We start from the raw sequence: 24,079 nt of genomic DNA on the forward strand, positions 1-24,079 counted from the left end.
AAATAGCAGCATGACTTCAATTGCCATCATCAGAGTTGGGAACATAAAAATGCAAAAAAAAAATATTAGTGGTGGTGAAAAGGGGAAAGGAAGAGGCAGTTATCTTTAATTCCAAATTATTTTGGAAGCTAGAAGTGTAGACCCACTGGAATCAATGGACTGAACTAACAAGTTGATTTATTTGAAGGGCTCTGCTCTGAATGTGACTAACTTCGATGATATCCAAAATATATTAGACTTACATTGTATAGAAATGCAAAGGTTAAAAAAAGTTAAAGGTAAAGGAACCCTGGACAGTTAAGTCCAGTCAAAGGCAACTATGGGGTGTGGTGCTCATCTTGCTTCAAGCTGAGGGAGTCAGCATTTGTTCACAGACAGCTTTCTGAGTCATGTGGCCAGCATGACTAAACCGCTTCTGGTGCAATGGGACACCGTGATGATTGCCAGAGTGCACAGAAACTCCATTTACCTTCCCGCTGCAGTGGTACCTATTTATCTACTTGCACTGGTCTGCTTTTGAACTGCTAGGTTGGCAGAAGCTGGGACAGAACAACAGGAGCTCACCCCATTGCAGGGATTTGAACTGCCACCCTTCTGATCGGCAAGCCCAAGAGGCTCAGCGCCACCCGCTCCCCTCCTACAAATGTTCCTGTTTGTGACTCGGCTAGGATTTACAAAGCCATAGAGAGAAATACGCTATTGTGCCTTAAAGTAGGGAAAAGCAGAATGGATGGATTTAAGCATATAAAGGTAAAGGGACCCCTGACCATTAGGTCCAGTCGTGGCGACTCTGGGGTTGAGGCGCTCATCTCGCTTTACTGGCCAAGGGAGCCGGCGTACAGCTTCCAGGTCATGTGGCCAGCATGACTAAGCTGCTTCTGGCGAACTAGAGCAGCGCACGGAAACGCTGCTTACCTTCCCGCCGTAGTGGTACCTATTTATCTACCTGCACTTTGACATGCTTTCGAACTGCTAGGTGGGCAGGAATTCAAGCATATACTGGACCTCAAAAGTCTTGCACAAAAAAGAGCTGGAGGGTTTTCTGTGAAAATAAAAAGTTTGAGCATTGTCAATGATCACTCTATGGGTTGAAGCACACAAGAGAGATGGTTCCCACTAGAAGGACAGGAGATGGAGCAGATACTTGATCTTAAACCAGAAAGACTTGGGACCCTTGAAAGGAGACCCCTTGATCAGGATCAGCTTTGGTGCTAAGATTAGCACCATTTTGGGGGATATTTCTGTCCAGCCAAACCTTTGCTGTTTTCCAGCTTTGTCTTCCCCTGGCATTTAAAATCAGGTTGGAGGGTGTTACATATTATAAGTAATACACACACCAGTTGTACTCTGATTTCTAAACGGTTGCTTTTATTCTTTTACAAATACACTGCCTCCAACACCATCAAGCTTTTGTGCCTTAAAAAAAAAGGGGGGGAGAGATACTGTGAGTATCACACACTACACAGTTGTCACAGACATGGACTACCAAGAAGGAACCAATAGTTTTAGGGATATAGCACAGGGAGCAGAGTACAACAAAGTGTGATGCTATATAGCAGCGGTCCTGGTACAATGGCTACGTAGCTTTCTGGCGGACTGGGTGGTTTGTAGATATGAAACATGTTTTAAAAATGTGTAAGAAACCCCACAGACGAGATCTCCTTTGGAACAGCATGTGTGTCGTTACTGTTCATTACATGTATTCTGCTGGGCTGAAGACTTGCAAATGAAGATTCTCATCTGCACTGTGAGTTGCCTCTATCTTCTAGGCTCGGCATAACAGAGATTATTAACACAGCACTGGAAATGTTCTACCAGGACCAGCAGGCTCTCACAAAAGACAATAATTGGCAAGCCACAAGAGAAGCACATTCAGGTCTATGGGGCAATTTTGATTCCCAGACACAAGGCGAGTTCGGATTTTTGAATTTTCCCATCCTTGTTCACATCACAATGGCGAAGCAGGATCTGGCGGAACTTATCCAGGTCAGTGCCACTAATGCTGGGCTACAATGGGAAGGAGGGGAAAGAGAGAGAGAATTAGTTTCAAAGGACAAAATATCCATTCTCAGGAGTTATTTTTCTAACATCAAGCACGAACGAGAATTCCACAGCGAAGAACAACAAAGACGACAAAGGAAGTGAAGAGCCAGCAAATAGGAAGCCTCAGTACATCTTGAAAGAAGGAAAGAAAGAAAAACGAAAAGGAGAAATAATAGATTTGTGATCTGCAGCAGATGGTGGAGTGGCAGCACTTAGTTGATCTCCTGATAGCTGAATCACTTCTGCTTAACATGAGGTGGAGGAGAGAGGTGGCAGTGAGATTGGCACAGTGCAAACACAGCAGCACCGGACTGGCTCTGCCAGCGCATTTGCACCACGCAGACCTTCTCACTGCCTTGCCCCTCACTGTCCCAGTAAACAGCAGCGGCTCAGTTGACAGGAAGTCAGGTAAATACTGGCACCGCACTCCACTGTCTGCTACCTAAATAGAATGATGCTGTGTGTGTCTTTTCTAAATGCATAAACATGAATCTGGCCAAGTTTATACTACTAGTCCTTCACTTGTGTGCCCAGTTTGGAGGATTTGGAAGAAGGGGTAGAGGCGATGATGGTGCAAGGTATGTACAGCAAGAGAACATGGCCAAAGCCCTATGGGAAACAGAGCTCTAGATGGGCCAATGTTTTCCATCCTCTTCTATAATGGAAAATGCTCCACATGACACAAAGCATTGGTGTGTGTGTGTGTGTGTGTGTGTGTGTGTGTGTGTGTGTGCGTGCGTGTGCGTGTGTGTTTGGAACACTTCCTGGTTCAATGAAAGTATGAGGAAGCTTTTTGTATCTGGAAAACCATGTGCACCTCAGAGCTGCTGTATTGGGTCTATTACATTCATAAATCTGTCACAAGGAAAGCTAAGTCCACATCATAATTTATCACTTCATTAGGTTACCGAGGCCCCCAAGTTAACAAAGTGACGTTCCTCATTCTTTATTGTTCCACAAAGGACCTGGAGTTTTGGTGCCTTATGCTTTTAAGCTACTGAAACCAAGCCACATTTGTCACAAAACCTATGGGAAACAAAACATAGAAACCACTAAGTAGTCACCTTGACAAGTTCCATCATATCTTTTACAAATCCGTCCACTTCTGGGCCTTCAAGTGCTCCTGTCTTACTCTGGAATATATACATGTAAAAATCATACAGTTTTGCAGACTAGAAACACATCCATCCATGAATACTTGAGTGCCTGTTCTCTTTCTGGCAATATTATCTCCAACCTCCCAAGCTATATGCCTATGGACATTCCAAATCATATGGAAAATCCACTGCATGCTCCTTGTTGTCTTGATAAGGTTTTGTCATGGCAACTATGCTACAAGGAAGGTGGTCATCAGAGCTGATTCAGACACTTTGATTCAGAAGAGAGCAAGACAGCTGTAATCCTAGTTGTCCCGACTTCTGCTATAACGGGTCTACTTCTGCATCTCACAAATAATCTGCCAGCAGCAGATCGTTCCCCACATGTGTCCTGGGCATGTACCAGGGCACACCATGGGGTTGGGGCTGTGGGTGGAGCACGCCACTGCAGCAGCCCCTACCCACTGCTGAAAAGCGGTGTGGACGCCTGCTTGCGGTGCCCCAAGAGCCCTGTGTTGTTTTTGTGAGTCTTGCAAAAATGATGCTGGGTTCATGTGGCACCACGATCAGGCATGCGTCCTGGCCCCTGTGAGCCCAGCACAATGGCTATAGAGTTGTTTTATGGTTTTTACTAATAGATTTGCTGTTTATTCTCATTGTAAATTGCTTTGAAGGTTTTCTTAAAAAACAACAAGCTGTATATATATTTTAATGAAATAAATGAATCCACTTGATTTCCCTACATGCTATTCTAATGCAAAGTTTTGTAAAGTCTGATGTGCCACTTGATCAGCAATAACATACCTTCCAACAGTTCTCAGATGAACATAAGGACTTCCTATTCTATTATTATTATTATTAATTATTATTATTTATTATTATTATTATTATTATTATTATTATTATTATTATTATTCTACCCCACCCATCTGACCGCATTGCCCCAGCCACTCTAGGCGACTTCCAATATATATAAACACATCATAAGACATTAAACATTAAAAAAACAGGTCTGTCTTCAGATGTCTTCTAAAGGTTGTACAGTCACTTATCTCTTTGGGTTGTTTTGTTTTGTTTTGTTTTGCAAAACTCCATCCTTCCAACATTTCTCTGATGAAAATAGGGGTGTCCTACCATACCCTCTCAACATTTCTCTGATGAAATCAGGGACATCCTAAAGAAAAGCGGGACATTCTGGAATAAATCAGAAACCGGGGTGGCTTCTGTAAACTTGGGACTGTCCCTGGAAAATAGGGACACTTGCAGGGCTTGCAATAATCCCAAACCCATGAAAGAAACAAAAAATCATCTTACAACATCATAGTGTGCAAAGATTTTCTCAAAATCTCTCTTCCTTTCTTCTGTACTACAAGCCTGAATGGAGGAGAAAAAATATTTTAAAATGTTTGGGGATTTTTTTTTTTAAGGGAAAAGGGGGAAAGGTAACTAAATGCACTAAAAATTACTGTACTTACATCCAGTTTAAATTGAAGGAGAAAATTTTCCTGAAGAGCCAGAATTCTAAATGGAAAGAGACACATGGTCATTTTCTCAGATATCACTTATACAGAGATAGGCATTTCTGCCTGATAGATCTCACAAAGGGGAAATATGAACAGTCTGAGAAACAAAAGCTTGTAACATTATGAGTATGGTTGTCGTTTTTTCTCTCCAGACAAATTCTAGACGTGCTGGTTCCTTGTGACAGGCAGGAATTCAACAGATTTAGCATTTAGAGTACAGGGAAGACACAGCGATGAGGAAAGTTTTGCCTGTTGACGCTACCACAGATTAAACACTCCCTTTCTGAATAAGCTGAAGAGTCCTTAGAAGCTACCTTGCTAGGTCATTGAGATCCAGTCGTCCGTCTTTATTTTTGTCAAAGAGCTTCATCTAAAAAGCAAGATAAGAAAGCCTTTATGAAGCTGTCATTAATATAGGAAACCTGGCATACACAGTGAGCCAATATACAGGGGCATTTTACTATTCATAGTGATGCTGCCCACATTGTGGAGTCACATAGCCTTGATGGGCATAATGTCAGATTTGCCAAGGACTGGACAAGCAATCCTCTCTCCTCCTCAGATTTTATCATGGGACATTTGGCCAGATCGCAAAACAGTTTTGAAAGAGTGCATTGTGTGCCTGTTGGATGTATACGTGAGAATGATACCAACTTCCTCAGGTCTTTCCCAATTTTGATGGAACTGTCCTTGGAAAACATGGTGGAGCACCATCCATCTTCCTTCTGATAGACAGATAAGTGAGCGTTTGATCCGACTCAGTTTCATGATGAGTATGTTTGACAAATGCTCTTTCCCTCCATAAGCACGTGCTTCCACTGGGAAATTTCAGGCTCTTAATGTCAGAGCACTCATGCTGATGACTGTAAGAGGTTCTCCCTGGTATATTCAGATTTTCCTGAACTATATTTTGATTGGTCCCCTCCAGGCAGAATCACTTCTCTTCAAAGTCCCCCCCCCCCCCGGTCCTTTCCCAGCTATAGCCCTGTTGCTATAAAATGGCAATCACTTTCAGAAAGGAGAAAAGTAGTCTGAATAATTCATGATAAAAGAGGGTTGAGAAACTGAATTTATTTTTTTTAGGTGTTGGGAGATGACTAAACTGTGTATCTCATAGATTAGCTGTAAAATATTCACTACCGGGATAGTGTTTAACTTCTCTTTTATGAATGCTACCTCTTTAGGAATGATGATGCTCTGAAAAACCTACAGGGGGAAATATTGTTGTGTATGTGTTTGTCTACACGCACCTCAAGATGCATAAGTAAATATCTCACCCTCCCAGGGTGTGAGGCCAAAATCTGGTGTCCTTCCTAACTCTTGCCATCTGTTCTGCTCAATTCACTGCATCATAGTTGTGGTGCCCTCCAGCGCCCCCTAGGCTCAGGGTCCAGTGCGACAGAACTGGTTGAACTGCCCTAAATCTGCCTCTGCTGTGTCAGCTGTGGTTAACCTTAACTAAGCTCCCTTCAAACCATAGTTTACAAAGCCTCATTGGCCAGATTGGACCCCCTATCTGGCCAAGAGGTTCCCCATCCCAGGATCAAGCAACAGCTCTCTCTCCTTTTCCCCACCCCTGAAATTTGAAAGACCAAAGTCTACCCCTGGACACAGAAAGCTGCAGTTAAGCTACAAATGAGGTAAAATATCCTGAACTTCCCACTGGAAAAGTCATGCTGAAGGACAAGGGAGAGGATGGAGTATGCAAGTCTAGGGGAAACAAGACTCATTCTCATAACACTAAACTATGGTTTAGATTCACCTCCAAGCCAGTCTAATATGAGCAGGACGCTTCCTCCCCTCCCCCCTCCCGACACATTCCATAATTTTTCACAAGTTTCGTTTTTTTGCTAGTGTCGCGGGAACTTGCTGCTCATAGTATTTTCCCATGCAACTGTGGCGAGAGCTTGGTTACAAAAAACAAAGGGATGGTTTAATTTGAATTGGGGCTCATCTCCAATATATCCAATAACAAGCGTAATCAACAAACATTTGGACAGATGTGGAGACAGCAAGGGAAGAAAGACATAGGAAGCACGGAGTTAATCCAAACAAAACCTCCATGGAAACATAGCACATGGATTTTTCATATGCCTTAAACTATCTGTGATTCTGTAGACAAACTAGTTGCTGTTTTATTCAGTGGAAGCATATTGTGTGGTGCAAATGAAAGCCCAGCACTGACAGCTTGTCTGATATTATCATGACCTCCTACTCTAGCCAATGAATAACAATAGCCTTAGCCAGGATGTGATAATTTTGGCAGGCTAGGTAATGTGATTTGCTGATGAATAAACCAGTAATGAGCTTGCCTTGCATATGGCATTGACAAGATGTAGCTTTGTGAACTGCAGAATTTAAAAACTTACTGGTGATTTAATAACGACTGTATGCTCTAATTTATCCAAATGTGATTGGGGAACATTAAAAACACTTCTAAAATCTGGAAGTCAGATGTAAGGAAGTAGCATTTGAACTTAGAAATTAAAAAGGGTTACACTGATACAGGGCACACTGGGATACAATAAGGGACATAGAGACAGTCAACACAAAGTTTCCACAAAGTGAACTGGATACATTTCTGAGTGGTTTTGAGTGATAATACCCTATAACCTTTTAAATATGTTTGGGGTGGGAGTGGGAATAGGATGGGGTGGTGTTATTGGTTTATGTTTTTTATGTTTTTTGTGTTCTTATGTTGTATTTTAAGCACTATAGAAATGATCCCTAAAAGTACAGTCTTTTTATGTTGTATTTTAATGTTGCAAAATCTATGATGATCTATGAATGAAGGGCAGGACACTTAATAATAAGAATAATAAGAATAATAAGAATAATTTTAAAGTAGGTTTCCTTCTTCCTAGTTGCATGATTAGAGATAGAACTTAAAGGTGACATGTGGGACATGACAGATGAATGCTAATGGCAAGGCACTTGTTGTTCATTTACCAAACCTTTTCCTTAGCTGATTTTCACTCCTGGAACAACATGGTCTTCTCTTCTCCTTCAGCCTTTGATACCACTTAAACTGAATGATGTGCTTAGAAACACACTTGCCCTCTAGAATTCATCCTCTCGTAAGAGAGCTTCAACAGGTATTGAAGGATAATTGCTCGTCACCTCTTTGGGACCTTTGTGGTAGGATTCCTTCCCTTGTCATCCCTCTTGTGCAATGTATACTTGAGGAGGCAACTTGACAAGGTCAATTTCGCAATATAAGGTCAAGCTTGTGTAACAGCTACTTCCCATTTGCATGAAGTGCCTCAATGGCTCTTCCTTAAAAACAGTACATCTCTGGGGAATGAGCCCTATCTGAAACCAACTCTCCTGTGGACCAATAGGTACTGGAACAACTTATTGAATGACACAAGAAATAGAAGGAAATCACAAATACCTGATTTAAAGCCTACTGAAATCAGCCAGGTTGCTGCAAGATTACAGTGTTAACATATGCAGTAACTCAACAGATGGTATCCACAAATCAGTTGTCTGGGCATGGATAGAAAAGATTTAGTGCCTGTTCAAATCCTTCTTGTGTATATCACAAATATTCTTGTAAAGTATAAGTTTTCAGTCTAGTCTAAATAGGTTATAATGGGTTCTATCTTGATCACAATGCAGTTTATTTTTTAAAATAGTTTTTTGGGGGGTCCATGAAATTGTAGTCTGTGCTTGTGATGGAGATCATGCTAAGTCCAGGCTGAAAACAACTACCGTATTTTTCGCTCTATAACACGCACCTGACCATAACACGCACATTGTTTTTAGAGGAGGAAAACAAGGGAAAAAACATTCTGAATGAAACAGTGGATGTATCATTTTTGGGCTTCATGCTGTGGCCACAGACATGTGATCTGATGGTGAATTTGGGGTGACCCAATGCCAAAATCCTGAGAATTCCTGTGGATCCATGCTTTGTAACCACGTTTTTGCACCATTGCAGCCCCAGGCAACAGTGGGTGCGTGATTTTTTTGGTGCAGGCTGTAGCCATAGACATGCTATGTGATCTGATGGTGAATTTGGGGTGACCCAATGCAAAGATCCTGAGAATCCCTGTGGATCCATGCTTTTTAACCACGTTTTTGCACCATTGCAGCCCCAGGCAACAGTGGGTGCGTGATTTTTTTGGTGCAGGCTGTAGCCATGGACATGCTATGTGATCTGATGGTGAATTTGGGGTGACCCAATGCAAAGATCCTGAGAATCCCTGTGGATCCATGCTTTTTAACCACGTTTTTGCACCATTGCAGCCCCAGGCAACAGTGGGTGCGTGATTTTTTTGGTGCAGGCTGTAGCCATGGACATGCTATGTGATCTGATGGTGAATTTGGGGTGACCCAATGCAAAGATCCTGAGAATCCCTGTGGATCCATGCTTTTTAACCACGTTTTTGCACCATTGCAGCCCCAGGCAACAGTGGGTGCGTGATTTTTTTGGTGCAGGCTGTAGCCATGGACATGCTATGTGATCTGATGGTGAATTTGGGGTGACCCAATGCAAAGATCCTGAGAATCCCTGTGGATCCATGCTTTTTAACCACGTTTTTGCACCATTGCAGCCCCAGGCAACAGTGGGTGCGTGATTTTTTTGGTGCAGGCTGTAGCCATGGACATGCTATGTGATCTGCTGGTGAATTTGGGGTGACCCAATGCAAAGATCCTGAGGATCCATGTGGATCCATGCTTTTTAACCACGTTTTTGCACCATTGCAGCCCCAGGCAACAGTGGGTGCGTGATTTTTTTGGTGCAGGCTGTAGCCATGGACATGCTATGTGATCTGATGGTGAATTTGGGGTGACCCAATGCAAAGATCCTGAGGATCCATGTGGATCTATGCTTTGTAACCACATTTTAAGTGGGGAGCGAAGGAAAAACAAAGAAGGGACATTAGAGGGGTGTGCAGAGAAGCAGCTGGCTAAGAATGCAGGAGAGGGATTTAACGGGTTGGAGGAAAGAAAGGCAAAAGTTTTCCCCCACCCAAGCCAGCCAGCCAGCCAGCCAGCCATCTCTCTCTCTCTCTCTCTCTCTCTCTCTCTCTCTCTCTCTCCCTCCCTCCCTCCCTCCCTCCCTCCCTCCCCCTCTCTCTCTCCCTCCCTCCACCCTCTCTCTCCCTCCCCTCCCCCCTCTCTCTCTCCCTTCCCCCCTCTCTCTCCCTCTCCCCCAGCAGCACCGGAGCTTGCCTGGAGGGGAGGGGCTTTCCCTGCTCTTTGTTCCGTTTCAGCAAACACAGCAACGAAACAGAGGAGGGTGGGCAGTAAGACCCTGAGGCAGAATGCAGGAAAGCAGCCTCTTCCTCTTTTCAGTTTTCCCTTCTCCGTGAAGCGCCGCGATTTGATTTTGGCCTGGCGATTTGATTTTTGCCTGATTTTTCGGCTCCAGGGACCACACATTTGCTCTATAACACGCACAGACATTTCCCCTTCCTTTTTAGGAGAAAAAATCTGCGTGTTATAGAGGGAAAAATACGGTACATAGGCCAAGAACAAGGCATATGAGAGAAAAAAGCCACACTAAATCTCAGTCAGATTGGGCTTGCGGGTTGGTGTGAAATATGGGAGCAGTACACACTGCAATAGTTTTATGATAACTGCTCTCAGTTCTTTTGCTATGATTTAATCTTTGCTTATTTTTCTGCTTTCCTTTCCCCCCTCTCATAATCCGGATGACAGAATCCCTTTTCCCCGAGCAAGATGTTATTCTGGGGTATAGTCCAATTACTTATTCAAAAGCAAGACACAAATCATCATAAAATAGAATAGGGAATAAATACTGGTAGTTGGTACCAGATGACGTCTGAGCACAAAAGAGGTAACTTCTAAACACCAGTGACATCAGCTCAAGGCTGGGATGACAGGCTTCAGGGACAATGGCCACATTGGCTTTATTGGACTCCCTAGCGGCCAAGAGGTTCCCCATCACAGATTAAGCAACAGCACTCTCTCCTTCTTTCCCCCACCCTTTAGATATCCCCTGACCATCCTTTGCAATGTTGGTCCATCTTGTGCAACTACCATATTGGCTATTTAGAATTCCTGAGAATTTCTATAATAACATAAGTATTTGATCATATGCACTCTGCTTACCATGGTTTCTGTGTATTCTTGCAGCTTTGCCTTAGAAATGGTTTTTCCATGCTGCCGGAAAAGATCTTGCAGAAAGTTCTTTGTCAGGAAAGGAGAGAAGTAGTTTTTACTGTTTCAGATTCATACTAGGAATAATATAAAGGAGTCAAGGCCTGTTTCATCAGACGCTTCACAAAAACTAAGGCAGTTGCTTGAATGCACTTAATATGTTTTATATACGATCAAAATATACATATTGAGTAAAGAAGGCATCTGGATAAAGACTCCCTAGAGAACTTACTCTGAGTTCAGTAGCTGAAATAAAACCACTGCTATCAACATCATATTGGCGCCAGATCTAAAGGGGGGGAAATGAGTGAACAGTTATCATCTTCAAATAAATGTTCAATACGTAACTATATCTCAGTCTCATTTATGAAGTGCTATAGAACATAGCAAATGTTTGGATAGTGGGAGTTTGGATGAGTGATTATATTTTTCACAAGGGTCGCAACCAACACGGGAAGGATTTCAGACGATGGGAGTCTGTTGCAGCCCTTCAGTGGGCTCACCATGTGGCAATTGTATGCCCACTCTCCCTTGTACTTCAGTCATGGGGAACCACAGCAGAAAGAACGGGCTGCTCTACAGTATCAGATGGAAAGTAGCCACCATCGCATCAGGCCCATTGCTCATGAATCAGATAGTTTGGGAAGGAGATTATTCTGGGCTCATGTTCCTTCAGGCTGGGCTGAGTCTCCTAGTAGATGAACATGCCAGGCTCATTTGGAGCTATCCAGCAGCAGGCCAGATTCAAAAAGACGCAGGCAGGTGGAGTTACTGATTTGCTTTTCTAAGACTCAGCATTTATTTAGCGTGTTCTCTAGATCTTGGCTATTACCCCACCATCTCTAAAATAAACTGTTTGAAGTGTGCACATTTTGAAGAGCAAAAAAAGAGGACACATTTGCCGACTTCTACTTTTAACTGTGGATTGCTATGATGACTCTCATTTTACATACCCATGAGAAAGAGGACATGTCCTGGAAAAAGAGGACATATGGCAACCTTAAATGGCTCATCTCAGCATTGACATCATGGAATTATTAACTAACATTTTGTTTCTTTCCAAAATATTTAGAAAACAAGGATTTTGAAACCTGGAAAAAACCTTATGTGTCACTGACAAGTTCCATCTAAAAGAAGTGTGTAAACAGATTTAAATCATTTTTCATCCTTAACCTGGACATGTCGTTACCATGGCTGCATATTCAGATTCATTATTTGTTATGTAAACAACACAGCCAATCAAGGAACTAAGTGGCTATTTGTATTCCTATTTGTATCCCCTTTTTCTTAGTCATCCTAAGGTGGTAGTTGACATTAGATGGTATTTTTAGATTGAAACACTAGGCCCAGATTAGAAGAGATTTTATTTTGTAAAAAAAATAAATTCCCAGTGCACTTGATGGTACCCACCTGGAGCTAATTGATGGTATCCACCTTAGATAGGGCAATATAAACAACTCAATGCCTCAGTTACAAAATTACAGAAGCTGAGTATTTCCTCTGTGGTGTTGTTCCAATTTATTAATTTTTTTGCTGCCCCTTCACTATGAAGCTCCAATGTGGGTTATAACAATTAAAAATATAATATTAAAACAGTTAAAACAAAATACAGTCAAGATAATAGGCTGGGTCCTAAAGTATACATCTCAGATGTCAAATGTCAAGGTAAAAAAAGGTGTATCTTCAGCATTTGAGGAAAGTGACATAATGAAAGTGTTCAACACACTTCTGTGGGGAGGGAATTCCACACTTTAGAGGCTACCACAGAGAATGTCCTCTCCTGGGCCACCACTGAGAATTTCTGAGGGCAGTGGAACTCCCAAGAAGGCCCTCTCTGCTGATTGTAAGACCTGAGAAAATCTGTAGGGAAGACGGCTGTGAGTCAAATTTCGGGCCTGGGCCATTTAGGATTTTAAACACTAATTTGAACATCTTGAATATGGCCCAGTAGCAAACTGGCAGCCAAACAGGGTTTGTGTGAATTCTAAATATAATCCCAGCCAGTAATCTGGCCACTGTATTTTGGACCAGTTGAAGTTTCCATCTCATTTTTAAGTATTGCTTAAAAAAGAATCAGGAGATTCCCCAGAGATCTCTTTGAGTAATGTACAGTTTGGTCTAGTGCTCACAATGGACCCATTCTTAGCCAGGACTCCAGAATGGCCCTCCTTCAGTAGCTGCAGTGTCAATCCCATGTTTTATATTGGACTGAAAAGACAGAGAGTGATCTGGGAAGAAGAATGAGAGTTGTTAGCTAGATGTTTATATGGTGACTTGAGTCATTAACCTAGTAGGTATATTATTTTAAGCCTCAAGCCTCATAATCTCATTTCTCAGGTTCCAAAGTTCAAAGGCACACAACACTTAACAGCTTGTGTTATGTAATGAAAGCTGATAATATTATTCTTGAATTTAATAAACAGCTGTGCAAAAGATCCCCACAGACCATCTGTGGCCAAAAGCTGCACACTGCTTCTTCCATGGCTGATAAGTTCCGCATCATGCAAACTAGGCCATCGTGCTTCACAATGGAGAAGGATGCTGAGCCTCAACATATATGTGATGGAAGGGGCAAACTAGAGATAAAACAGGAGAAGTGTCTACTTTTGAGAGCAAAGGTGTGGGTGTATGGGAGGATTCTGAACCTGCCCCACACCTCTCCCTCACTTACTTCCTTGCTCTCTATTACCTCCAGAGCTCTTTCCTGGACCAAATTCTAATATTGGAAGTTAGCATAACTGTGGAAAGCACTGGTTGGGTGGAATGCAGAGCCAAGGAAGTGATAGGTACAAGGAGCAAAGTACCAGGTTACGCTTCCTGGAGCCTTTTCTTGGGCTCCCAGAATCCGACCCTCCATCTCATGCTTTGTACTTGATTGGGAAAGACCTGGGTTCAAACCAAGCGTTGGGAAGCTCTGGCCTTCCCCAAATCATTGGACTACAACTCTCATCAGCACTGGTCATTGGCTATGCTGGCTTCTGGGGCTGCTAGGAATTGGAGTCCAATAAATTCTGGAGGGCTACATGTTAGCTACCCCAAGGTTAAACAAATGTGAGCCTCAGCGTGTGGCCAATACACCAACTAAAAGTATGCAATGCAAAATACTTTGAAAGATGGAAACAGACAGCAGGAAATTACACCCACCCGCATGAATTCTACGCTGTTGTCCAAAGGTGTTTCTCTTCGGAAAAGAAGCAGGAAGTTCTCATCCTCCGACAAGAGTATACTTGCAAGCTAAAGTTTTTTTGGGGGGGAGGGGGGAAAGGTTACATTTCTCAAACTGTTCTCTATGCAGTTATTTTCATCATCATAATCATCAGTGTTATTGTTATTCAGAATAAATTGCTATACCACAAGGACAGAAGCAGGGCAGAGCAAAGCAAAACTACAAAATCTAGCAGCAAAATTCTGACAGATGCTTTTGTCAAAAGGACATTTGGACAAAAAGTTCCAATACTACATTATCTAAACGAACCGGTGAACCCACTCTTTGCAACAGTGCAATTATTATTCCTCAATTGCCTGTCATCTATTTTCTAACACTGCAAAATAAAAAGCAGCTAGGTACCTCTTGTATTTGTAAGCGTCCATCTGCAGTCACATCGTAGGCTGACATAAATCGTTTTTTCACCCTCTGCACCTTTTCTTCTGTTACGGGGCTCTGTGATATGAAAAGCAACAGGTTAAGGATAAAACCAATTTCCCCGAGTACAATGTGTTCTCTCCCGTCTCTTTTAAGACCAGCCATGCAGGACCTGCAATGAATGTTTCCTTTAGGCTGAAAGGAGGGGAGCCTGCTGCAAGAGCCATTTTGTTCTGGTTTCCTAACACCCTGCCTTGAAGTCATCTTTGGAAGTGATGTGCACGCACACACATACATTATCAGAAGCGACTTGTTCCTTACCAAAATAACAATAGTCTAAGAGCACATGAAGCCACCATCTAACTAACATTAAGCAGGAGTGGGTCTGATCAGTGCCTGGATGAGAGACTTCTTGGAGGCCACATGTATGCCATCTTGGGTCCCATGATGGAAGAAAGGCAGAATATAAATGTGAGAAAGGAAAAAGATTATTGGAAGAAAAGACAAAGTCATGGCAGCTAGACACATTGACCTATATTGCAGTTAGCTTAGCTGAGATGGGGAGCAGTTGGTGTCATGGAAGGCTCTGGTGAACAACAAGACAATAACTTTATTTAGACAAGAATAGAATAGTGACAGGAAACTCCTGACCATACCCAGATATAAATTAAGTGCAGTGCCACTTCGTGATCAAACTAGACACTTGCACTATCCATACAGATAGAAAAAAAGAGCTTACAGGTTTATATGAAAGGTTCAGGACCACACAAAAAGAGGAAGATATCAACATGGTCTCTGAAATCTTCAAAGAGCATATCGAACTCCTGGCTGGGAGCCATTGTGGCTAAAACACAGAACAGCACTCCAGGAGATAGTTGCAAAGGGAGGCACCTAAAGGCAAAGCAATACTGCTGCTCCTGAAAAGGATTCGCTGCTCATATGCATCCACCCAGAGCAGTAAGATGTTGTAGGTATATGTAGCTGGCTCTGCATTTCAGACAACCAACTCACCTTGCAGGTACAGCTAAGGATCTCTGCCTGAAACAGTGAACAATTTTTAGCACCAGAAGGGTGGGAGATAATTGCTCAAATAAATGTCACCAGGCAGCCAAAACAACAATTTCACTGTATTACTGTGTTCCACACTGTACATAAGAAAACTCCTTTTGTGCCAAGAAGCCGATGACAGCTTATAGAAATAAGATGGCCTAAATATATTATGAGTAGCCTTTAAAGCCAGTCAGAAGAATATCAGACTTCAAGTGTTAAATATCCCTGAGCTCAGCCTCTGCTCCAAAAGTTAATTCTACGGGAGCCAGGTTAATTAAACTTCATGACACTTCCAAGATATTTTAATCCCATATAAAAAGATAATGTCGGCTTTAAATTCTTTGAAGAAGTCATTAAAATAATCCTGCATACAACTGAACAATATACCAGGGTTTAAAAAAAAAAAAGAAAAAGAAAAAGGGCAAGCTTGGTTTCCCTAGTATCTTTTTAAAAGAATACCGCATGTTATTATAGTTAAAAAATTTCCAATGTGAGACTGTAACAGAAGTTTAAGACCAATTTAAAAACCACCAAAAAAGTAAAATAAAAGTGAGAATAGAATAGTACATATTCAAATAGACCTTCCTTTGTATAGTCATCTTGGTCTTTTAAATTTAGCTTTCTTCCCGCAATGCCATGTATATTCCATCAGCTAGTAACAAATGCAAGATTTGCTCCTGTATTTTAAGTAGAACATATATATAGCCAACCAAGAACTTCTCCTTGGGGTTTCTTTTTTTTTTTTTAATAATAATTTTTATTAAGTTTTCACAACATAAACATAACAACATAAACATAACAAGAAAAAATAACAATACAACATAAAAAAAGAAAAAACACAGATCATACAAACTTGAAGACTTCCCCATACCTCTCCTGTTCTGCACCCTTATTTCACAATTCTCTCTAGCAACCCTTCAGTCAATTTTTACATATCACCTCCTTAAAACTTCTTCCCTATGGTTTATAGTTTACAGCTGTAAATCTTTATTTCTTACCCCTCGACATCTTTTCAGTCCTTAATTTGACAACAATTCTCAAGATACACTTTAAATTTCTTCCAGTCCTCCTCCACCGCCTCCTTCCTCTGGTCACGGATTCTGCCGGTCATCTCTGCCAGTCCCATATATTCAATCACCTTCGTTTGCCATTCTTCCAGAGTGGGTAGTTCTTGCAACTTCCAATACTTTGCTAGTAGTATTCTTGCTGCTGTAGTGGCGTACATAAAAAAAGTCCTATCCTTCTTTGGTACCAATTGGCCCACCATACCCAAGAGAAAGGCCTCTGGTTTCTTAGGAAATGTCCATTTAAGGACTTTCTTAATTTCATTATAGATCATTTCCCAGTAGGCCTTAATCTTTGGGCAGGTCCACCAAAGGTGATAAAAGGTTCCTTCAGACTCTTTACATTTCCAACATTTATTGTCAGGCAGATGATAGATCTTAGCCAGCTTGACTGGGGTCATGTACCACCTATAGATCATTTTCATTATGTTTTCTTTCAAGGCAGAACATGCCGTAAATTTCATGCCGGTGGTCCATAACTGTTCCCAGTCAACAAACATAATATCATGACCTACATCTTGCGCCCACTTAATCATTGCTGATTTTACCGTTTCATCCTGTACATTCCATTTCAGCAGTAGATTATACATTCTAGAAAGATTCTTAGTATTGGAATCTAATAGCTCTGTTTCTAACTTAGACCTCTCACTCTGAAAGCCTATCTTCCTATCTTGCTTAAATACTTCATTTATCTGATGATAATGCAACCAGTCTCGGACTTTTGACTTTAGCTTCTCGTAGCTCTTAAGTTTATATTTATCACCATCATGTTCCAAAATTTCTGAGTATTTTAACCAATCGGAGTCCATGTTGAGTCTTTTAACTGCCTTTGCTTCCATTGGTGATAACCATCTGGGGGTTTTACTTTCTAATAAATCCTTATATCTAATCCAAACATTATACAGCGCCTTTCTGACAATATGGTTTTTGAAACTCTTGTGTACTTTTACCTTGTCATACCATAAATACGCATGCCAACCAAAATTATTGTCATATCCTTCTAGATCCAAGATATCTGTGTCCTCAAGAAGTAGCCATGGTTTCAGCCAGCAGAAAGCTGCTGCCTCGTAGTAAAGCCTTAAGTCCGGCAGGGCAAAACCCCCTCTATCTTTCGCGTCTGTTAGAATCTTAAATTTAATTCTTGGCTTTTTGCCCTGCCAGACAAATTTAGAAATATCTTTTTGCCATCTTCTGAGGCACTCCACCTTGTCTAGAATTTGTAATGTTTGAAACAAAAACAGCACTCTTGGCAATACATTCATTTTAATAACAGCAATACGGCCTAGCAAGGAAAGTTTCAGCCTCGACCATGTGTCTAGATCTTTTTTAACTTCTGTCCAACATTTTTCATAATTGTCCTTAAATAAATTAATATTTTTTGATGTTACATCCACCCCCAGATATTTCACTTTCTTTACTATTTCCAAACCAGTTACACTCTGGAATCTATCTTTCTCTTCCAATGTCAGATTTTTCCCCAACACTTTCGTTTTTTGCTTATTCAGTTTAAACCCTGCCACTTGACCAAAAACTTCAATTAGTTCTAATACTCTTTTAGTACTCTCATCTGGCTGTTGCAGTGTTAACACCAGATCATCTGCATATGCCCTTAATTTATAGAATTTCACTCCGACCTGAATCCCTTTAACCAGCGGGTCCGCTCGAATCATATTTAATAAAACCTCCAGGACCGATATAAAAAGAAGGGGGGATATCGGGCATCCCTGTCATGTCCCTTTTTCTATTGAGATTTCGTCCATAACCATACCATTCACTATCAGTTTAGCTTTTTGTTCAGAATATATCGCACCAATACCGTTTTCAAATCCCTGGCCTACCCCCATCCCATGGAGATTCTTCCTCATAAAGCTCCAACAAATATTGTCAAAGGCTTTCTCCGCGTCCACAAAGATCAAAACTGCTTTTCTGTTAATCTCTCTTTCCAACAATTCCAAAATGTCTAAAATGTTCCTCACATTACTCGAGATATGTCTTCCTGGGAGAAAGCCTGCTTGGTCCTTATGAATCTCCCCTGCTAGAATTCCTTTAAATCTTTTTGCCAAAATGTCTGCAAAAATTTTGTAATCCACATCTCCTTGGGGTTTCAATGTTCTGTCCTTATTTATGGGCTCTCATTTTAATGTGATATCAGCAAAGAGATTAATTATTAAGAGATTGTTTAATTATTTCTCCATTAAATATGAAATTAAGTTGGTAACTTTACCAGCAATCCTGCTGGATTGTGAGGCCATTCTCCATTATGCTCAGAGGAGGGATATCAACCCCATTTCCATTTAAAATACATGGAAACAGTAACCAGGAAAAGACTGAGCCTAACTTCCAGGTCTGTTAGAGGGAAATGCAGCTATTTTGACACAAGGACACCATTTCAAGCTGTCACCCGTAGCCACCCTGAAGGAGATATAATGAAAGTTTGCTGGCTGAACTTCCAGCTGAACAAATATTTCAAAAGAGGAGACTTCCAGTTGCCAATATAGCTGTTCCCTTAAAAAGTCTGAAGCTATGCACAAACCCCACAGATCTCCATTTGAAAACACACACACACACACACACACACACACACACACACACACACACAAATGGTCACCACTGTAGGGCAACCAGAAATGAAAACAAACACAGACTCCTCCATTTCCTCATTCATTCCACCCCTTCCCCATTTTGCATGCCCACTGAATTCGGTCAGTCTTTTGTTCTCCCAGCTGGGGTTCCTTTTCTTGCCTTTAGCATTAGTTGAGAACGCTTCAGAGTAGATGAAAGAGAGGTAGAGGAAACATAGTGCTAGAGACTACAGTGGTCATTAGGGAGAAATAACAACAGGGTGCACAGAGGTTAAAAACAATAATTATGGAACAGTTTGCTATTCAAACAGAGACATGGAGTGCATAATAACTATTAATTTTATTTCGTCCGACATTTTTAATCTTCAAAGCATATAAGTAGAAATGGTTATTCAACTTAGTTAGGTTGCTTGGTAAGCAGGATCGTCTCATTCTGACGCACACCAACACGGTATGACAAATTCATAACTCAATAAGTCACTGTAAAACAATCACCACTGGGAGATGCTCTTCCAGCCTCCAACTCGCTGCTCTTACAGAATTACAGCATTGTTAGAGTCTACACTACCAAGCTCTGCAGAACATCAAGGGGCATGGAAAGGCAGAAGTGGTCCACACAACAGGTGTGGCAGAAGGAACACCAAGACAATGGAGAACAGGGTCATGGGGTGGCACTTGGGTGAAGATCAGTGAGCAAGCAAGAAGGAGGGATGCTTTATCCCCCGGATGCCAGTCATGTATCGCCTGCAAATGCCAATCTGGCAGCAATGGCTTTTCAAGAGGCCTAGGAGAAGCAACCTTAGGATCAGGGGCTGAATGTGTCCCCTGGCTTCTTTAGCCAGCTTACCTACTCATAGGACATTCCCCAGGCCATGCCCTTCACTGGTCCTGCCCTGTGTTCTTCTCAAGAGCAATTGCTGGGCCAGGATGTGTCCTTGAATTGTGACAATGCCTCTTGTTTGGCTGGATGAAGGTGTTTGTAAGGGTAACCTCTGAGTTTTGCATGGATGGTACAAAGATAACAGTCTAAAATCTTGCTTTGCCCACTTGCCCCTGGCTCCACCACTGTCCTGTGACCTCTGCAAGCTTGCCCAGGGGGACAGGCAGTCCTTAGGCTGAAACAGTTCCCTGCTCCTACCCTGGGGGGCTACCTTGTCCCCTGCAGGATCTTACTTCCCACAAACACAAGCCTGCCCTATTCACCCTGCCCTTTAACCTTCATGGTGCCTGATGTTTGAGGGGAGGAGAACAACACAAACATAATAATGTAAGAACAGGCATCTGGATCTGTCCAATGGCCCATCTAGTCCAGCATCCTTTTCTCAAAGTGGCCTGTCGGAAAACTGCAAGCAGGACCCAACCACCAGAGCATTTTCCCTTCCTTTGGTTTCCAGCAACTGGTATTCAGAAGCATTCCAGACTGTGAAGGCAGGGCATAATTCTCATGGCTAGCAGCCAGGGGAAGGGAATCTTCCACACTTTCCACTCAGTCCAAGAGATGAGAAGCAAATGATGTACTCTGCGCTCGCAGTCTGACTTCCTTTCCTTTCCCTCTTCCAAGTGTTTGGTAGGGAAGTGTTTAAGCAAGCAGGGCTTTGTTATTGAAACAGCAGAAACCCATTAAGATGTAGAGAATCACCTATTGTTCATATATTATGAAATGCATCCTCCCCTTTAAGAAGAATACCAGCAACTCAACATAATGTCTGAAGCAGCTTGCAGTGTTTGCTATGAGTAAGTTGAGGCCACTTCCCCTCACTGGAGGTACTAAACCTATTATCAGTCATTCTAAGGTCACACAATCGCGGTTCAGAAATAATTTCTAATCATCCAGGGGTCTTTCCCACTCCCTTTAACTTACTTCTCTCTCATGATTTTTCCTTTGATAGTAAAAGGAGAATCCAAAGAGTCAAGGTTTTATGAATGCAGGATAAAAGGTAAAGGGACCCCTGACCATTAGGTCCAGTCATGGCCGACTCTGGGGTTGCGGCGTTTATCTTGCTATATTGGCCAAAGGAGCCGGCATTTGTCATCAGACAGCTTCCTGGTCATGTGGCCAGCATGACTAAGCCACTTCTGGCGAACCAGAGCAGCGCACGGAAATGCCGTTTACCTTCCCGCTGGAGCAGTACCTATTTATCTACTTGCACTTTGACGTGCTTTTGAACTGCTAGGTGGGCAGGAGCTGGGACCAAGCAACGGGAGCTCACCCTGTCGCAGGGATTTGAACCGCCGACCTTCTGATCGGCAAGTCCTAGGCTCTGTGATTTAACCCACAGCACCACCCATGTCCCTACATGAACGTAGGATATCTGCTCACAAAAACAAGATGACAGTAATCAGAACTCATTTCTTTTTTGGGTGGTTTATGGCAACTGCAGATAGTCAGATAATAGACAGAAGAAAGTAAGCACAAGTTGAGAGCATGGCTATTTGCTAGTGGCAATCAAAAATAAAGGGCCAATATGTTAGGGGAAATGAAACAAAACCGCAAAGAACAGGACCTGCACATAACTGACTGTGCTGTTGATTCTACCGTTCATTTTACAGCTGTTTACAAGCCGATCCATTTTCCTAAGCAAGTGTCAATTAACTCTGGAGAAAGACCCATGTTAATTGATTTTGGAAAGCAGAATTTTGCATCTGCAAAACTAATCAGCAATGTTTTGAATAAGCAAAAGACACCTGCTGCCCTAACTCCCTTCATCCAGATTAATGTGTATGCAAACCTCTTGACTCACCTTCATTAATCTAAATGTGTTTTTTTGTCAGTAGCCTAGCATTTGCTTCATGCCAAAATTATGACCAGTGAGTGGGTGGCCAGTGCAGAGGGACTCAGAACACAAACAGTGATAAGAACACCTGTTGCGAAAGGAACCTGAGCAGAACTCTCACACAAAGAACAACACTATTTATTTTAGAATGTTTCTACTAAAAAAAACCAAAGTAGGTGAGGAGAGAAATATGGTTACTGTACACACTCTTGGCTTGGTCTAAAACAGTATGGACAGCATTGCCAGTGCTAAGCATGGGGAGTTCTCTCTCTCTCTCTCTCTCTCTCTCTCTCTCTATCTCTCTCTGTTTCTGGGTAGAATTTATTTATTACTGCATATTGCATTTAGCGGGGGGGAGAAGGCAAGCAAAATGCGAGGGAGATAGTGAAAGATACAGGAAATTGAATGCAGATTTCCAAAAAATAGCAAGGATAGACAAGAAGGCCTTCTTAAATGAGCAATGCAAAGAAATAGAGGAAAACAACAGAATGGGAAGAACCAGAGATCTGTTCAAGAAAATTGGAGATATGAAAGGAACATTTCGTACAAAGATTACCATAATAAAGTACAAAAGTGGTAAGGACCTAACAGAAGCAGAAGACATCAAGAAGAGGTGGCAAGAATACACAGAGGAATTATACCAGAAGATATGGATGTCTCGTACACCCCAGGTAGTGTGGTTGCTGACCTTGAGCCAGACATTTTGGAGAGTGAAGTCAAATGGGCTTTAGAAAGCACTGCTAATAGGACTTCCGGGTTGGCGCCATCGCCGAATGGCGGACTCCCTCCGAGCTCCGGAGGGAGCCTGCTCGGTAGGGGCTGGGTCCTGCCGCGCCGGCGACGCGGGGACCCTTAAAAACCATGGGCGCTAAAACCCATGGACATGGTGACTCGGCTGGCACCTTTTGAGCCCCCCCCGACCCGCGAAGGAGCCTTTTTAAAGGCTGCGGAACGGGTGACGGGGGGGTGGTGCTTTGAGTCCTCCGCTTCCCCTGCCGAGCGAAGCCGCATGCCATTCGACGGAGAGCGCTGACTTCTTCCATTGGAAATTTGGACTTAAAAGCATAACCCGTGAGTAATCGGAACTTGGATTAAAAAAGGCGAGAAATTTTTTAAAGAATTCGGAACGAGCGGGGGAGGTATAAAAAGGAAGTCAGCCCCCCCCCCCCCTGTTGTAGAGGAGCTAAAGTAAAGGACTTAACATCTAAGATTGAGCGCAACCTTATTTTGATAAAGTTATGAAATTTCGCGATGGAAAATTATAAGATTGAGCTGGAGGAGAAAAGTGGAATTTATTCAAAAAGCAACCCCCCCCCCCCCCGGAACCTGGGAGCGTCTTAGTGAGAGCGCCGGGAGAAGACAAGGAGAGGTTTTGACAGCTGTCAAAGAGCTGTCAAAACAGAAGAACAATAATGAGAACTTTGTTACGAGGACTTTGCCGGTTATATTTGCTACAAATTGGATACAAAATGTTTAAAACAAGGAATAATAAAGTTACTTTGACTGGTGGACGTGATCTGGAAGGGAACTGAGTTATTATAATCCACCTAGAGGAGCTGAGGGATAAAGCTGCAGAGTTTTGAAAATGTAAAAAGCAAGGTGCGAGACTGGTTGCATTATGCTCAAATTCGGGAAATTTTCAAAACAGATAAAAAGGTTGGGTTTCAGGTGGAAAAATCGAAATTAGAGACAGAATTGTTAGAACCTAAAGACAAATTACTTTCAAGAATGTATAACTTGCTGCTTAAATGGAATACACAGGATGAGACAGTCAAATCCGCCATGATAAAGTGGGCACAGGATATTGGACATAACATTATGTTTGAGGACTGGGAAAGGCTATGGACCACCGGATTGAAATTCACGGCATGTAGTGCCCTGAAAGAAAATATTATGAAAATGATATACCGGTGGTACATGACCCCAGTCAAGCTTGCTAAGATATATCACCTGTCTGATAATAAATGCTGGAAGTGTAAAGAGGCGGAAGGGACGTTCTTTCATCTCTGGTGGACATGTCCGAAAGTGAAGGCCTTTTGGGAAATGATCTATAATGAGTTAAAAAAGGTATTTAGATATACCTTGCCTAAGAAACCGGAGGCCTTCCTTCTGGGCATTGTAGACCAGAATGTGTTAAAGAAGGATAGAACTTTTTTTATGTATGCTACAACAGCAGCAAGAATTCTCATCGCAAAGTGTTGGAAGACACAAGATTTACCCACACTGGAGGA

The 24,079-nt window shown here is 42.2% G+C and overlaps 1 protein-coding gene and 1 long non-coding RNA gene across 2 annotated transcripts in view; one reads left to right on the top strand and one right to left on the bottom strand.

The window, feature by feature from the left end:
* Positions 1 to 1,346: 1,346 nt before the first annotated feature.
* SCGN (secretagogin, EF-hand calcium binding protein) overlaps positions 1,347 to 24,079 on the bottom strand; it is a 28,733-nt gene continuing 6,000 nt past the window's right edge. Inside the window, exons 3-11 of the mRNA XM_081873593.1 lie at positions 14,364 to 14,456; positions 13,940 to 14,029; positions 11,028 to 11,084; positions 10,748 to 10,825; positions 4,978 to 5,033; positions 4,616 to 4,661; positions 4,455 to 4,514; positions 3,108 to 3,176; positions 1,347 to 2,007 (exon numbers count right to left, since the gene is read on the bottom strand). Coding sequence (XP_081729719.1) covers positions 1,879 to 2,007; positions 3,108 to 3,176; positions 4,455 to 4,514; positions 4,616 to 4,661; positions 4,978 to 5,033; positions 10,748 to 10,825; positions 11,028 to 11,084; positions 13,940 to 14,029; positions 14,364 to 14,456 — 678 coding nt within the window. The 3' untranslated portion in view covers positions 1,347 to 1,878. The remainder of the gene's footprint in view (positions 2,008 to 3,107; positions 3,177 to 4,454; positions 4,515 to 4,615; positions 4,662 to 4,977; positions 5,034 to 10,747; positions 10,826 to 11,027; positions 11,085 to 13,939; positions 14,030 to 14,363; positions 14,457 to 24,079) is intronic.
* Positions 5,041 to 10,717, top strand: LOC309348438. The gene is made up of 3 exons (XR_014159396.1): positions 5,041 to 5,403; positions 7,629 to 7,758; positions 10,628 to 10,717. It is a non-coding gene; the product is annotated as an uncharacterized lncRNA (long non-coding RNA).

Source organism: Podarcis erhardii, assembly GCF_964252035.2.
Source record: "Podarcis erhardii genome assembly, chromosome: 8".
Taxonomy (NCBI): Eukaryota; Metazoa; Chordata; class Lepidosauria; order Squamata; family Lacertidae; genus Podarcis; species Podarcis erhardii.